The following is a 16,206-nucleotide window of genomic DNA, read 5'->3' as shown; positions in this document are numbered from 1 at the left end:
CATTAAAGGCCCTGTTGACTGGGTGGAAACAAAGGTTAAAACTTTCAATTTTTTTTAGCACTGCAACTTCTAGTTCTTTGTGACACTGACCTAATGCGATTCCTCCATGAGGGGGTGCTCCACTGTCCAGAGCTTCAAGAAGATGAAAAAGCAGTTCGGTGTCCTCCTACAACAAAAGTGTAATGTTAATAAGTAGCACAGCACAGCCTAGAAGATAACGTGCTGGACTTGGTAAAACTGGGTTCAAATCCTGGTTCATTTACAGTCAAGTGCCTGTTTTTTTTATTACTGCCCCTTTTAAGCGAGAAAGGACCCTACCCTCCACCACATACAAGGAGGCATTAACCTCCTCACTTAGCCATGGCATCAGTCCAGCTTTTACCCAAGAAGGGCAAAAGTTGAGGGTAGTAGCCCCTGCTGCTCCAGATATCCTGTCCATAACCTCGAGATCTACAAGATGAAAATAATATGTGCTGACCTGTTGGTGGCAGAGAAGGGAACTTAGGATGCCTACCAGGTCAGTTTTAAATGCAGTTTACACATGTGCTGGCCCATTTGGGTATAATGTTAACACATCAATAGTGTACCTACCTACCTGGGCCAATAACATGCTAATTCATAGAATCATAGAATAGTAGAGTTGGAAGGGGCCTACAAGGCCATCAAGTCCAACCCCCTGCTCAATGCAGGAATCCACCCTAAAGCATCCCTGACAGATGCTTGTCCAGCTGCCTCTTGAAGGCCTCTAGTGTGGGAGAGCCCACAACCTCCCTAGGTAACTGATTCTATTGTCGTACTGCTCTAACAGTCAGGAAGTTTTTCCTGATGTCCAGCTGGAATCTGGTTTCCTGTAACTTGAGCCCGTTATTCCGAGTCCTGCACTCTGGGAGGATCGAGAAGAGATCCTGGCCCTCCTCTGTGTGACAACCTTTTAAGTATTTGAAGAGTGCTATCATGTCTCCCCTCAATCTTCTCTTCCCAAGGCTAAACATGCCCAGTTCTTTCAGTCTCTCTTCATAGGGCTTTGTTTCCAGACCCCTGATCGTCCTGGTTGCCCTCCTCTGAACACGCTCCAGCTTGTCTGCGTCCTTCTTGAAGTGTGGTGCCAAGAACTGAACGCAATACTCTAGATGAGGCCTAACCAGGGCTGAATAGGGAGGAACCAGTACCTCACACGATTTGGAAGCTATACTTCTATTAATGCAGCCCAAAATAGCATTTGCCTTTCTTGCAGCCACATCGCAGTTGGCTCATATTCAGCTTGTAATCTACAATTCCAAGATCCTTCTCGTTTGTAGTATTGCTGAGCCAAGTATCCCCCATCTTGTAACTGTGCATTTGGTTTCTGTTTCCTAGGTGTAGAACTTGGCATTTATCCCTATTAAATTTCATTCTGTTGTTTTCAGCCCAGCGCTCCAGCCTATCAAGATCACTTTGAAGTTTGTTTCTGTCTTCCAGGGTATTAGCTATCCCACCCAATTTTGTGTCATCTGCAAATTTGATCAGCGTTCCCTGCACCTCCTCGTCCAAATCATTCATAAAAATGTTGTAGAGCACTGGGCTCTACGTGTGAGTAGAGCAGCACATGCCAAGCCATTTTAAACATGACTGTGTGTATATGTTCGTAAGTAACATTTACATAATATTACCTGTTATCTCCATCCTGCATAAATTAAACCTTATTCTCTCATCTGCTGGAGTAAATATAATGCCATAACTAAGAGTGCAGCCTACCAAATTGGCCATAGCATGCAGAAGTGCTTTGTCATTACCTTCAGCACTGTCTCAAGAATGAAACGTTGCTGCCTTGCATTGTGAATTCGAATTGAGCCACCTCCAATCTCACTACCATTCAGCACTAGATCATAGTGCTGACCATGGACCTGGAGAGAAGAGAAAGAGAATAAGAAAATACTTGTTTTTCACACAGATTACAAGGGTACAGGTGCTTATAGTGGGAGGCAAAGGGATCCAGGAAGTTGTGGATCTACCTGTGCATTGGGGTCATACTTTCCTTGAAGGAAAAGCTTATGTCGAATACATGAACTTTTTTTATTTTTAAAAAAAGTATTTAATTTTGGCTGAATTATACTCACAGCAAATATAAACCTGGTTTAGCCCTGGTTCTTGAAAACTGTTGCAGCAAAAGTAGGGTTTTTAAATGATGCTCCGTTTTTCTCTCCAAAGGAGATCCTGACTGAGTAGGAACCCTGCCCAAGGGCAGCCTAGGCTTGCCTAAGCCAAGCAGTTCACGAAGGGCTGCTTGGCTTTTCCTCTTCTAAACCTGCCTGATGTCTCTGCATACACACAAAAACCTGCTAGAAAATAAAGACACAAAGTCACCTTTGCAGGGTCTGTGTAGAGGAGGTGCTCATCGGAGGACCTGGGGGCAGTGAAGGGATGGTGAGCAGATTCCAGTTCCCCGGGGTTTTCTTCTTTGGGGAGGAAAAGTGGGAAATCCACCACCCACAGAAAGTGAAAAGCAGAAGGATTACGAAGTGGCAGGCCTCGTGCTTCCAGAAGGGCAGCGCTCTCCAAGCGCACCTTTCCCAATGCAGAGCACTGAAAACAAAGGAGGTAGAGAGGCGGTGATGCCAGGAGAAAGCGTAAGAGGGCTCTATTCTATTCTACAGTTCTACTTTCAAGTTATATTATTTACTTAACTGTTCATGAAAGGGTGGCAGTCCTTAGTGCTTTTTGAACAATACAGAATGGTAATACAGTAGATTGGCTTAACTAAAGCACATTTATTAAATACAAACATGATATCTAAACACCAACTTCTTCAGAGAGAAGAGTCCTGATCTCCAGCTAGAGAATCATAGAATAGCAGAGTTGGAAGGGGCCTACAAGGCCATCGAGTCCAACCCCTGCTCAATGCAGGGATCCACCCTAAAGCATCCCTGACAGATGCTTGTCCAGCTGCCTCTTGAAGGCCTCGAGTGTGGGAGAGCCCACAACCTCCCTAGGTAACTGATTCCATTGTCATACTGCTCTAACAGTCAGGAAGTTTTTCCTGATGTCCAGCTGGAATCTGGCTTCCTTTAACTTGAGTTATTCCGTGTCCTGCACTCTGGGAGGATCGAGAAGAGATCCTGGCCCTCCTCTGTATGACAATAGAGAGAACTCTATGGTAACTGGTAAGACAAAGAAGACTCATGGGGCAATGCCCGCCTTACCACTTTCTCATGCTCTCCAGCTGCCAGGAACACCACATCATCCACGTTGGCCTGAACTGCTCTGACAAGCTCCAAGATTTGCTCCTCATTCAGGAACTTACCAAGTCGAGACTTCACACTGCCGTCAGACCTCAAAATCAAGTGCAACAGTTTCTGTTCAGCAGAGAGATAGAAAAGTCAGGCGCTTAAACCACATCTAGCAATGAACACAACTGATCAGAGTTTCTTGACTATATAAAATCTGGGTGGTTTTTTTTGTAATCAAGTTCTGCAAAAAAGCCAGCTGCATTCCTGAATACATTACTGACATTTACCATTACAACATGAGAAGCAGGAATGGGAAATACTGGCAGGAGAAACATAGTTTTCAAGCACTTTAGGATTTCCCAAACAGCAGAGATGGTACAGAAGGGGTAGGCCTTGGCTGGCTCAATCTGACTCCTCAACTCAGCCTCAAATCCCATTCCCCCCCCCCACCAACCCCCCTTCTGCTGTTAACTTTCGCACAAGCCAAGTGACAAGAACTCTGTAACCCTGTTACACAGAGCCCCCCACCCTGCCATAGAAGCTTTGGCAGAGTCCTCCCCGATGCACGTCCACTGCCTGTTCTTATTGTCCTGTGGTTGGTGGCATGATGTGGATGATTTAATAAGTTTGACTTTTTTATTCTCATTTATTTATTTATTAAATAAATATACCACTCCATAGCCGAAGCTATCTGGGCGCTTTACAAAAGTTAAAAAAAAACAGTGGACATTAAAAGTATACAAAAATTAAAAACCATCAAAAAATATAAAAACAGTATACAGTATCCATTTTAAAAAACAACAGTTCTGGGGTCCATCAAAAAACAAACAAACTTAGCATATGTTGTTAAATGCTGTTAAATGCCTGGGAGAAGAGAAAGGTCTTGACCTGGCGCCGAAAAGATAACAATGTTGGCGCCAGGCGAGCCTCATCGGGGAGATCATTCCATAATTGGGGGGGCCACCACTGAAAAGTCCCTCTCCCTTGTTGCCATCCTCCGAGCTTCCCTTGGAGTAGGCACTCAGATGTTGAGCGCAATGTACAGGTAGGTTCATGTCGGGAGAGGCGTTCCATCAGGTATTGTGGTCCCAAGCTGTGCAAGGCTTTATAAGCCCAACAACAGTTTATTGCGGTCAATAGACCATTCCAGCAGATAAAAATTTTACATACAGCAAACTGAACATACCATTAACTATTAACTATTAAAAGTCAGGCGATCATAGAAGATATAAAAGAAATGGCCAGGTTCACAAACTTGGCCACTTGCTCAGTGGTTGATTTGTCTATATTACAAAGTAAAAGAGACGTTAAGAATTCAGTTGGGTGACCAGGATAAAATTGTAAAATAGGGTTTAGAAGATCATTTCTAGCCCCTAGATAAAATCTGCAAAACAGTAAAACATGAGATACAGTTTCCACTTCACTATTGTTGCAGGGGCAGCATCTGTTGAGCACTGGAATTTTATTAAATCTGCCCTCCAAAAGTTTGGAGGGAAGAACATTAAGTCTGGCTAATGAGAATGCTCTCCTGTATTTAGGAATAGACAACCAGCGTAGATAAGGCATCCCATCTTTACAAAAGGAGGCTGGTAGTCCTAGGGACAGGGGGGAGCATGGGCCCCGTGCAGCACTCTGAAGGACTTGCATATCTATATCAAGCAGTCTCTGTTTCACTACTGATTTGGCACTAGCTAAATCCCTTGATAGTAGCTTTTGGGGGGATAGGCCTACTGACTTGATTTTACTAGTCATGGCCTTTGCCCAAGGGGATTCAAAATGGTCTAACAGAATCTTAGATACTAGAGAATTAGATGGAGGTGCCATGTTACAGCGAAGCCAAAAATGGATAACATGAATCCAGGCCAGGCAATTAACAGAATTCAGACCGACTTCTAGTTTAAGAGCAGCTCCAGAAACACACTTGGGAACACCAAATAACATTCTAAGAAAAGAAGACTGAATACCCTCAAGGGAGGATTTAAAGCATGGGAACTAAATTGGAGCCCCATATAAAATCTGAGGGATGATTTTGGCTTTGAAAACCTGGACAGCTGCCGGAATGAATTGCCCGCCCCTTGTAAAAAAGAAGCGAGTAATTGCACCTAGGTGTCGTTCAGCTTTAGTCTTAGAGAGTTTTCCCTGTTCTTTCCAAGAGATGGTTTCATGGAACCATATACCCAAGTATTTATAGGAGCCCACTTGCTCAATCGTGGAATTCTCCATGGTCCAAGAAAATCTAACCTTGCGTTTGGAAAACACCAAAACCTTAGATTTAGTATAATTAATACAAAGCAAGTTTTCTGAGCAATAGTTTACAAAGCCGCATAGCAATCTCTTGAGGCCCACCCTAGTCTGAGAGATCAGAACTGCATCGTCTGCATACAGAAGCAGAGAAACTTTAGTGTTCAGTATCTTAGGTGGGTGGGACGGGAAGGGCTCCAATGCGTGGGGGAGGTCTGACAAATACAGATTAAATAATAGAGGTGCGAGCACACAGCCTTGTCTAACCCCACATGAAGCAGCAATCTCTTTTGTGTAGTGACCTGATGGGCTGCACCGAACCTGAGCAGTGGTGTTATAGTAAAGAGATTGAATCAAAAACAGGAGTCTCTTATCCATAGAAAGCTGTTCCAATTTGTTCCACAGACGCAGGCGTGATATAGAATCAAAAGCCGATTTTAAATCAATGAAGGCTGCAAAAAGTTTGCCGCCTTTAGGGGCAGAATATTTGTGGGCCAGGTGAGTCAAGACCAGACAGTGGTCAAGGGTTGAGCAGCCGGGTTTAAAACCGATCTGCTCAACACCCAGTATGTCATGCTCAATGGCCCATGCCTTTAGTTTGAGGCCTAAATAACTGGCATAGATCTTCCCCACTATCGATAACAAACTAATAGGGCGATAATTAGATGGATCATCTTTGCGGCCTTTTTTATATATTGGAATTATAAAAGCTTTCAGCCAAACAGCAGGAATAATGCCTGATTGGTTAATTAAAGAGAATAAAGAGGCCAACAAGGGGGCCCACCAGCTGATGTTACTTTGAATCAGCTCCGATGGTATACCATCAGGGCCGGGAGCCTTACCAGGCTTAAGCTGATGGATTAAGTCTTCCACAGTGGCAGAGTCAACTGGGGGCCATTCCGGGGCAGCGGAAGATAGATAGGGGTGGGGTAATGTATCACTGCTGTCACTAAAAACAGTACGAAAGTGGTTTTCCCAGATACTAGCTGGAATGTAACATTCTGGACTATCACCTCTGTTACTTAGGGCGCCCGATACAAGCTGCCAAAAGGTTTTACAGCTACGGGTTACAGAAGCAGCCAACAACATTTGCCATGCCTCTTGGGTTGCTTCAGTCTTTTTGCGGTGTAACAATTTCTTATACTCTCTCCTAAGCACAAAATACGAGTGTGGGAGTTGGCCATCATTACTCATGCGATAAGCAGAGTAAGCTGCTTGAATACAACTCCGAGATTAATACACTCCCGGTCGAACCAATTATTTCTACTGGTTCTTGGGCGTGTCACTGTGGTGACAGAATTTTGAAGGGAGGAACTCAAAACCTGTATGACCTTTTCAAAAGCTAGAATGCCCTGTTTAGGAGGGGCGGTTATGGAAATTAAATCAATAGCATCCAAAAGACAGGGAGATTTGATTAGCCTATTAAAAACCATACCGGTTTTATGAGACCATTTAATCCTGTTAGAATTTACTTTTAGAGAACCAGGGGAAGGATAGGGATGAATGGACAGTTTTGAGGAGCCTAAGTTGTCAAGAGAAAGCTCCAGTGGGAGGTGATCACTGTCAGAACGAACTGCTACTTTTAGATTACATCCCCATGATTTAAGCTGTGGGTGTACTAAAATGTAGTCCACTGTGCTTGCTCCCCTAGAAGAAACGTAGGTAAATTCACCCCTGACGTCATCAGCACTGGAACCATTCAGGATACATAAGTTGTTTCTGGAGACAAACTGAAGCAAACAGACTCCAGCAGAATTGACAAAGGAGTCTTTGGAGTTACGCTGGCCAGCTCTGAGTTTGTTGTTGCCCAGCGTGTAAAGACTACCGCTCCTGGAAGTGTCCAGGAGATGAGTCCCAGTTCTTGCATTAAAATCACCTGCAATTATGGAATAGGCTGAAGGGAATTTAGCTGACTGCTCTAAGAAAAAGCCTTCGGCTTGAAGCCATCTGGCCTGTACAGTCTCTTTACATGCTGTCGGAGAAAAGTAAACATTAAATATTAGCAAAGTCAGCCCAACATCTCCCAATTCCAAGACCAGAGCCTGGATGGATGAGGAGTATTTAGGGAGTTCTCTTATCCTGGTGTCAAGGGAAGAAGACACCAGGATACTTAAACCCTCTCTGGCTCTGCCCTTGCCCTTGTTTGGCAGTGCGGGGAGGCAATAGGACACAAAACCGTTTACGTAGATATGGTCATCGCACCAAGTCTCCTGAAACAAGACAATGTCAAAGTTGTTAAGGTATGTTAGGAAATCTGGGTCTCTACTTTTGGATTTCCAGCCAGCAATGTTCCAGGACAGGATTTTGAGTGGGCTGTTGACGTGCCCTAAGCATAGTCAATCTAGTTCAAAAATTGTGTCCAGCCCTTCCTTCTGATCTCCCAGAACACAACAATTGGATGTAAAAGCGTGGCTGTTGGAGGATGAGGCAATTTGCCTAGCAGAATTTTTGGTCTTTGGCGAACCAATCTCTTTAGGGTCCAGAGACTGCATGGCAATCCAGTCCAGGGTGTTGTGGCTAGAGCATTTCTGCTTTGAGGGAGAAGGTCCTGCTTCTGTAAAAGTGTTCCCAGATGTGGTGGACGGAAACCCGCACCCTTCAGGGTTAGAAGGAGCGGACAGCTGACCAGTCTTTGTTGGAGGTTTAACTATGATCTCAGGATTTAGAACTAAGGTCCCCTTGAGGTTCCTCTGATGGTTGTCTAAGGAATTTTCTGCACAGATTGTGCACCCCATCTTGGCCCAGATATTTTGCTTCTCTTTTGAGGGATCGGTGGTGGAATGACAGTTGTTGGGTTGAGTGTGCTCATGGCCCTGTTGAAGGCTGTTCGATAATAAAGTTGTCAGAGCTGATAGTCTGGACATGATCGCATTCTGTTCCATCGCCGGAAGGGCTCCAAAGCTCTCAATCAGTGATCTCTCCTCACCAAGAAGGGCATTGGTGTTGAATATTGGTGGATTCTCAACGGTTGTAAATGTGTGGAGTGTTCCGTGATTTAGAGTGTCCTTAGAAAACTGGGGGAGGAAATTAACAGGAGGATCTGAGGACGTGCTGAGATCAATTAGGTCTCCAACAGGTGGTTCTGCGCTACGTGCGTTAACAAGATTAGTACCTCCTCTCGGGTCTCATACATAGGAGGCCGGGATTGTGTTGACAAAATGTCTGTTTACAATTATATTCTTATTAAGTAACGCTTCTCTGGCACTTAAGATTTTTGCAGCAGTGACACAGGAATCGAAGGTTACTACAGCTCGGACATTGGTGTAGTTATAAAAAAGGTATTCAACCTTCTGAATAGAATCAGAGTCGATCTTGATCTCTAAGAGATCGTATATGAGCTGCACAAAATGATTTGTGCGTTCCAGCTGAGTCAGCTGACCCTTGGGCTTAGGGTAATTGGAGAAGACCAGGTTTTGCTTTATAAGTTGTAGCTGCCAAGAGTTATTTGCCATAAACGGAGTCACCCCGTGTTCTTTCGAGGGAGGCGTCAAAAATGAGGTGGGTCCCTTGTCATGAACTGTGGTAGTTGAAGGCTGAGGGAATTGAGGGAAGACGGATCGTTTGTTATTAGATTGTACACCTTCAGTTTTGCCTGTAGTTGGTTCCATTTTTCCTTCTGCCCTTGCAGGATAGGCTATGCTCGCTGGGTGATTGAGATTCAAATGATTCAAATGATTCGCCTTCATGATCATGGTCAATGCCTCTAAGAGCTCAACTAGAGAATTATATTCCGTTTTGTTTGGGCTCTCGATGTTTGCTGAGGCTTCCTTGACTTTTGATTCCTTTTTGCATTTATCTGTAGCTTTGGCAACTTTGAATCTGTGTGTCTTGTTTCTCAGCAGTGTAATTTTGTTCTTTTTATCCTTATCTCTCCTGCACAGAATTTTTCCATCCTTCCTGTTATAGGACACTCGAGAAGATTTGATTATGCCGTCATCGTTTAACTTAGACTTATTGCCTGACGCCCGCGTGTAGCTCACATTATGAGAGGGTATTCCCCCTCCTTTTAAATTAACCAGCACAAAGTTCACTAAAGTGGACAGAAGTTCCTTACACTCAGTTAAGAATGTCTTTATCAGGGATAAGTCTTCTGACCAGTAGGAGAAAAGTCTTCTAAGCAGGTCTTGCTGGTAGATAAACAGCTGCTTTTCAGAATAACATTCATCTGTTGTAATAGTGGCATTCGGCCTGTGAAAAGCAGATTGCTCTACTGATGCAGAGCCATTCCTGTTTATAGAGTTACGTGGTGGGGTCAAAATGTTGATACTTTTAGGGCTCGGGCCAGTGCTTTCTGGATGATGAGGTGAAAATCTTGGACTGTAATGGGCGGCCCCTGCAGATGTCAATTCTGCAGCTAGACTGTCCCTGCCACCCATCTGAGTTCCTAGTTCCATAAACATCAGCGGGCATTTCAGATCCATGGACCAGTCTAAAACCCCTTCAGCCCCTACAGCGCCTCCAGCAGCTGGGTTTGATTTACATTCTGACTCTTCTAATTCCTCCGCAGAAGGGCAGAAAAAATCAGTAATTTTAAATTGCTTGTGCGCCTTAACAAAGGACCTGACATCCTCGGTCACAGGCTCCAGGCCCAACTGTTTGTAGCGTTCTCTGGTGAAAACCATGGCACAAAAAATAAAAACTTATAATAAAAGGTCACCGTAATAAAACTGTTATATTTAAAATATCACTTAAAACTTAATCAGAATTGTCAAGGCAAGCTTGTAGCGGCAGCATAAATTGTTTCAAACTAGCTCTTTCATGCTTCCAGAATTGCTGCTCGCATTTGTTTTCCAAACAGTTCCACCAGGACTTGCCAAAATGAGTCGACAGTACAGACACACTGATAAACTATTAAAAGAGACCGCTGATAAGCTAAAGCTTCAAGGAGGTTGTTGGTTTGTTAGTTTGTCTTCTAAATTCTTTGTTGGAACAGTTACAGATCGGTTTACTTCAGCTGAAGTTTGTTGTGTAATTAAAGCTGATTCATTCTCGAGAATATGCTCTTTTGAGCTTTTAACCCGAGAGAAAATAAGTTAATAAAATAAAATAAGCATACTCAAACAATCTTACTGTTTGGTGTTCGGTGTTTGCAAAGCTTGGTAGATAAGGATTTTGAAGTTAAAAGTTTAGCATTCTTGCAGAGCTTGCAGAGCACAAGCTGCAACTCATAGCACCGGCAGCCGGAAGTCCAAGGCTTTATAAGTTAAAACCAGCACCTTGAATTAGTCTTGGAAACGTATAGGCAGCCAATGCAAGCGGGCATTATAAATTAACTAACTGAATGCACCCCAAAATGGGGGACATTAAGAACTTCCTTACTGGATCAGATTAAAATCCACCTAATCAAGCATTCCATCTCCAACAGCAGCCAGATGGACACTTCTGGAAGTCCATGTGCAGGGAGGCAAAATGGTGGCGGTGGCCATCCCTAACCCCCAGCGTCAAATACTCAACGGCTCTGCATATGAAGAATCCATTTGACTATTATGGATAATAGGTATTGATTGACCTCCTTAATGTTTGTTTGTATCTCATAAGAACATAATTTATTTATTACATTTTTATACCGCCCAGTAGCTGAAGCTCACTGGATGGTTCACAAGAGGATCAGACCAAAGACCTACCTAGTCCAGCATCCTGTTTCCCACCATGGCCAACCAAATGCACACATTTACATCCACTTTCTATTTTTCCCTTTCCAAATTAAGATGAACTGTTGTACAATGCACAGGAAATTCTTACTGTTCCAGTTTTACTGAAAGGAATGGGACCCGTGCAAAGTGATGTCTAACACAGCTCGGGAGAAATTCCTGTCAGAAGGTGCTCATTGGTTCAAAATCTTGTGCCTTACCTGGTTAAACTGAGATTTCGCCAATTCATTTAATGATTCCAAATCTTTATTCTGGAGATATTTCTAGAGAAACCATAACAGAGAAGCACAGATCACTAAATTAGGTCTGTTATATTCCAACAGACATTCTATGCGCTGTGTTATTTTATGCACTGAATCCTTTGTTTCAGAAGTACATTGTTGATGTTATATAAATAAATAATAATAATAATGCTGACTTTCAAAAATTGCTCCATATTTTCGTAAACATTTTTCACATACTATACCACTCTCTAAGGAAGATCATTAAGCCTGGGTTGCAGGGTGTAGGTGGCAATAAAAAAATGTATTTATGAGGATACACTGATACAGTTCACACAATCACTGCTGCCCACCATGTTTTGTTAAGCAACAGTAAGCTATAGGGTGTGCTAGTGCATTCCAAGTGGTTTTTGAATATTCAAGTTGCAACTTGTGTCATCTGAACCTAGGCGGTGAGGGTTGTGTTAGGGTCATTCCAAGGGTTAAACAACAGGCCACTGGTTATGAGAGGCTTGTTTAACCCTCGTACAACCCCCGCCACCCAAGTTTGGATGGCAAAAGCCATGGCTTGAATATTCAAAATGGCCAGGGTGGTGCAGAAAGAAAGAGGGGAAGGAACAAGTTCAGTAAAAAAAAAAAAAAGTCTTCTCTCCTCTCACTGGAGCATTTTGGCCTCTCTCTGTGTGACCAAGCTGGGTCCTAGAAAATCTAGTTGACTTCTAGATTTTGCAAAAATATTTCTATGATTTAGACACATGGTGCAAAAGAGAAAGATAATTGTCAATTAATCCCCTTATCCAAAAATGCACTTTATCAGGTATTTTATTATTGCAGTATAAGACTTCTCTGCAAACTGATTCTACCAATTCCTGTAAACTTCCGTTTTTCTGGCATAACCATTGTTTAAGTGCATGCTGTAAAACCAGGTTAGAAGAATCTACTGCAATAATACATTGGTTTCATATATTCTTGAATCTTTATTAAAAAGTTTAAATATATCTCCCCTCACTGAAAAAATAAGTGCTTCAGTTCTGCTCTCCTTTCCCTTGTTGTTTGGTTATACTTTTATCAATTTCTATGCAGCCCTACAACTTATTTGCAGGGCTGAAAGGGCTGATTTATAAACAGCAACAGAAATGAGAACATCTGAGAAAAAAAGACGTTCCCCCTACCAAAACTCATCACTCATCACCCCCCCCCCCTTTATCAAAACAGAGAACAGCATCACTCACCATTCCCTGGGGAATACAAATAGCTTTGACTGTGGCCTGGGGCTCATTGAGGGATTTCTGCAAGAATCCAACTTCGAAGTTCCTGAATACATTGCTGATATCAATAATCTGAGCATTGGAAGTAAGAATGGGGGGGGGGAAACCCATTATGAAAAGCACATGACAGATAAAGAATAAGAGAAACAGGCAGCAGAAGCCTCTGTTCCAAGCACTGTAAAAATAGCCAAAGGCAACTGGTAACCAGGGCGTGCGTGCGTGTGTGTTTGTATGTGATTTAATGTGGCCACTAAGGACTTCTCCTTGCACCCAAGCATAGCCTCATATCCCACAGACTCTCCCCAGCACTTATGCATGACAGCTGCTGACTTCTCCACAAGTCAAGGAAAAGGAAAAAGCTTAAAACACACACACACACGAATGGCAACAACAGCTTTGACAGAGGTCTCACCCTTACGCACCTCAAGTTCCAGCTGTGTTGAATGGCAGGGAAAGTATGGGGCTTTAATGAAATCTATTGTCATGGGTTGAGCCCATGGTCCCTTTAAGAGAACATCTTTTGCTTCATCCCAGGGAGAGGGAGAGGGCTTTCTTTGTGTCTGAAAAGGGAGTAGCAAGCGAAATGCCAAGGCCGCGCTGGGCGAGAAGCGCCTGGCATCTGATAACACCTCCCTGGGCTGGTACCAGTGGGGGGGGGGGGGGAGAGTAACAAGTTGCCGCTGTGCAAAGTCTGGGAGCATTCCTCCCTCCCTTCAAGAGAGGTGTGGGTTGCTATGGAGTTTCTATTGGTCAGGGTGGGTCTGGTGACAAGCAGGTCCCAGAAAAGGGATAAAAGGCTTAGGCACCTAAGGGTCTCTTTCCTGTGGGTGTCAGGAGTCCAGCGTGTGTGTGGTGAGTCAGAGCATCCAAACTGGGCCAGCTGGATGGCAGAGGCCCCACGCGGCCACTGAGGGAAGGAGTCCTAGTTCGAGTGACGTAAAGCCGAGTCAGGGTGAGCAACAAACGTTGAGTCGCAGAGTTAAGTGTTTTGTTTTGGAATAGGTTTGGGTACAATTTGGGCAAGGAACCTTGCCGGAGTTACGGCTGGTGGGGGTGGTTAAGTGGGGAGTGGGTGCGAATTCTATTAGGCTTGAGCGTATGAAGGGGAAGGGTGAGGTATTAGTCCCTACTGTCCTATGTGTGTCATTCCTTTGTCCGTATTTTCCCCCCAAACCTCTTAAGTGTTAACCTTAATGTGTGGACCCTTATGAAAGTGTGTAGTGTCAAGAATAAAAGCGTTGGGTCCCTATTTCTGGAGTGTGGCGTGGTTTCCTTGAGAACCTAGACTGCAAAGGGTTAACAAGCAGCAGTGAAGGGGCGTGTGTCTGGGCTGGCTGAGTCAGACCCCCCACTTTCTCCAGCCGGGGAATTGCTAAGTCAAACGGAGCAATTTCATTACATCTATCACCCCATTTTTTGCCAAATCATGGTCCTCCTGTAGCTTTCTAAAACAATAGCTAAGGGGCACAGCCTCATTGTAATTGAAGCACTGCAACAAAGTCTAGTGATATCTTAAGAACAAACTATTTAATTGTGACATAAGCTTTTGTGGGCCAGGACCAACTGATGGGTCCTGGCCCACAAAAGGGCTCAAGTTAAAGGAAGCCAGATTCCAGCTGAACATCAGGAAAAACTTCCTGACTGTTAGAGCAGTACGACAATAGAATCAGTTACCTAGGGAGGTTGTGGGCTCTCCCACACTAGAGGCCTTCAAGAGGCAGCTGGACAAGCATCTGTCAGGGATGCTTTAGGGTGGATTTCTGCATTGAGCAGGGGGTTGGACTCGATGGCCTTGTAGGCCCCTTCCAACTCTGCGATTCTATGATTCTATGATGCATCTTACAAAGTTACATTTGTAGTACTGTAAGAACTAACACGACTGTTTTTACGTAACTTACGGCTCACACAATACTGTGGCAACACTTGTTTTTTATATGATGTCTTAAAAAAGACTGCGAGAACTGCACAGGAAGCCGCTTCACACAAATTACTTGCCATATGAGGCAACCTGCACATAACCTCCTGTGTCAAGTGCATCCATCCTCCAAACTGCTTAAATACATGGGCCAGTTAACACTTTCAGCGGCCCTCACACTAGTGTCTTAAAAGCATGGGTTGGGGAGCTGGTGGCAAGCTTACAGTCAGGCACTGCCTATGTGGTGGCACTATTTCAGGGAACTGGTGCCGCCCCTTGTGCACTTGACCTCTGATTTTTTCAGACCCTTTTGAGGGCTTGCCACGATGGTGCAAATCTCTGCTCCTTTGTGAATTTGCAGAGGCATGAATTAATTCAAACTGCCAGACCATGGATCTAGCAAAAGCCCCTAAGGCACTCACGTGCTAAGTGAGAATCAACTATGGGAATTAGGCCAAGTAAGACTTGTGAAATGTGGACCAGAAGAATTATTGTAAGGTAGATGATACCCAAAGATGTGCAAATTTAATTCAGCTTAGAAACACTCACTCTTGGAAATATCAGGAGTTCACCTGCAATGTCTAGGCATTTTGATATATCATAAAATCCGTTGCAGCAGTGGGGCTTCAAAACAACGTCAACACAGAAGGTAGCTGCAAAACTGGATAACTTGGGTGGATAAGAACATACCTGCATTCCAAAACGTGTGTCTGGCTTATCGGTCCCATAAACGGCCAATGCCTCATCATAGCTTAGGGAAGGGAAGGGTACTGTGATGGGTCCCTTTTCCTCAGGCCAGGAGTACTGGAGCAAGCCCTCTATTAAAGCCTGAACCCCAGCTTGGTCTACAAATGACATCTCAATATCAATCTTTGGGGGGGGGGGGAGAGAGAGTAAAAAGGGGGAAATAAATAACAATTGCAGGCATGATAAAATCACCAGTATCTCCCTATCTAAAATTCTTACAAAGGACTCTCAATATTTAGGAATGAAACAGAATTACATTCGAATGGAAAGGCTTCAAGTGACTTTTTGGGGAATACAGATCTTCAGCTCGCATTTCTAACTGAAGCGTTTCGATATACTCCTGCTTGGGAGACGTGTTCAAAATATAATGATGCCATCACTCCTTCATGACTTTTCAGTCCAATTCCCTTTCCATCAGAATTTTGCTTATCTAGTATCAATACCTTCCACTATAATAATTTCCAGAAGGTGAGCGATGTTAGTCTATTGCAGCAAACACAACAGAACGTCTCGGTAGGCCTCAACGGCCAACACGTTATGGCAAATGCTTTTATGGTCTAGAGTCCACTTTATCTGACACATCTGATGAAGTGGAATCTAATCCACAGAAAGCCCTAAGCGTTACCTGCTCTCCTGCATTACGCTACTCTTGTAATGGAAATTCTTTAAAAATGGAAATTATGTTCAGCTCAATAACTGCTTACAGAACTTGCCTGTTCAACTCCTACCACCCACCCACGTCTATAAATATTGCACTGGCCTACATGGTTTTTTGGACTGTAGACTCTGAATTTTTTGGTGGTGCAGATTTTTGGCAACAGACCACTTTTAAGTCTTGATTGTTTACTAAAACTATTGCTGCTTGTTTTATTGGTAGCATAACTTTAGATGGACCACATACATCATAAAACAATGGACCTGTTCAGACAACTCGCTAAGCCATGGATAGGACCCTTT

At 43.7% G+C, this 16,206-nt stretch overlaps 1 protein-coding gene across 1 annotated transcript in view; it reads right to left on the bottom strand.

Annotated features, from left to right (window-relative positions):
• The window catches only part of DARS2 (aspartyl-tRNA synthetase 2, mitochondrial), a 39,800-nt gene that overhangs the window by 4,283 nt on the left and 19,311 nt on the right, over positions 1-16,206 (bottom strand). Inside the window, exons 10-16 of the mRNA XM_063133902.1 lie at positions 15,193-15,372; positions 12,552-12,659; positions 11,299-11,361; positions 3,180-3,332; positions 2,344-2,562; positions 1,773-1,883; positions 91-166 (exon numbers count right to left, since the gene is read on the bottom strand). Of these exons, the coding sequence (XP_062989972.1) occupies positions 91-166; positions 1,773-1,883; positions 2,344-2,562; positions 3,180-3,332; positions 11,299-11,361; positions 12,552-12,659; positions 15,193-15,372 (910 nt within the window). The remainder of the gene's footprint in view (positions 1-90; positions 167-1,772; positions 1,884-2,343; positions 2,563-3,179; positions 3,333-11,298; positions 11,362-12,551; positions 12,660-15,192; positions 15,373-16,206) is intronic.

The sequence above is a fragment of the Elgaria multicarinata genome, chromosome 1, assembly GCF_023053635.1.
Source record: "Elgaria multicarinata webbii isolate HBS135686 ecotype San Diego chromosome 1, rElgMul1.1.pri, whole genome shotgun sequence".
NCBI classification, from domain to species: Eukaryota; Metazoa; Chordata; class Lepidosauria; order Squamata; family Anguidae; genus Elgaria; species Elgaria multicarinata.
This window is presented reverse-complemented; position numbering and strand designations above follow the sequence as displayed.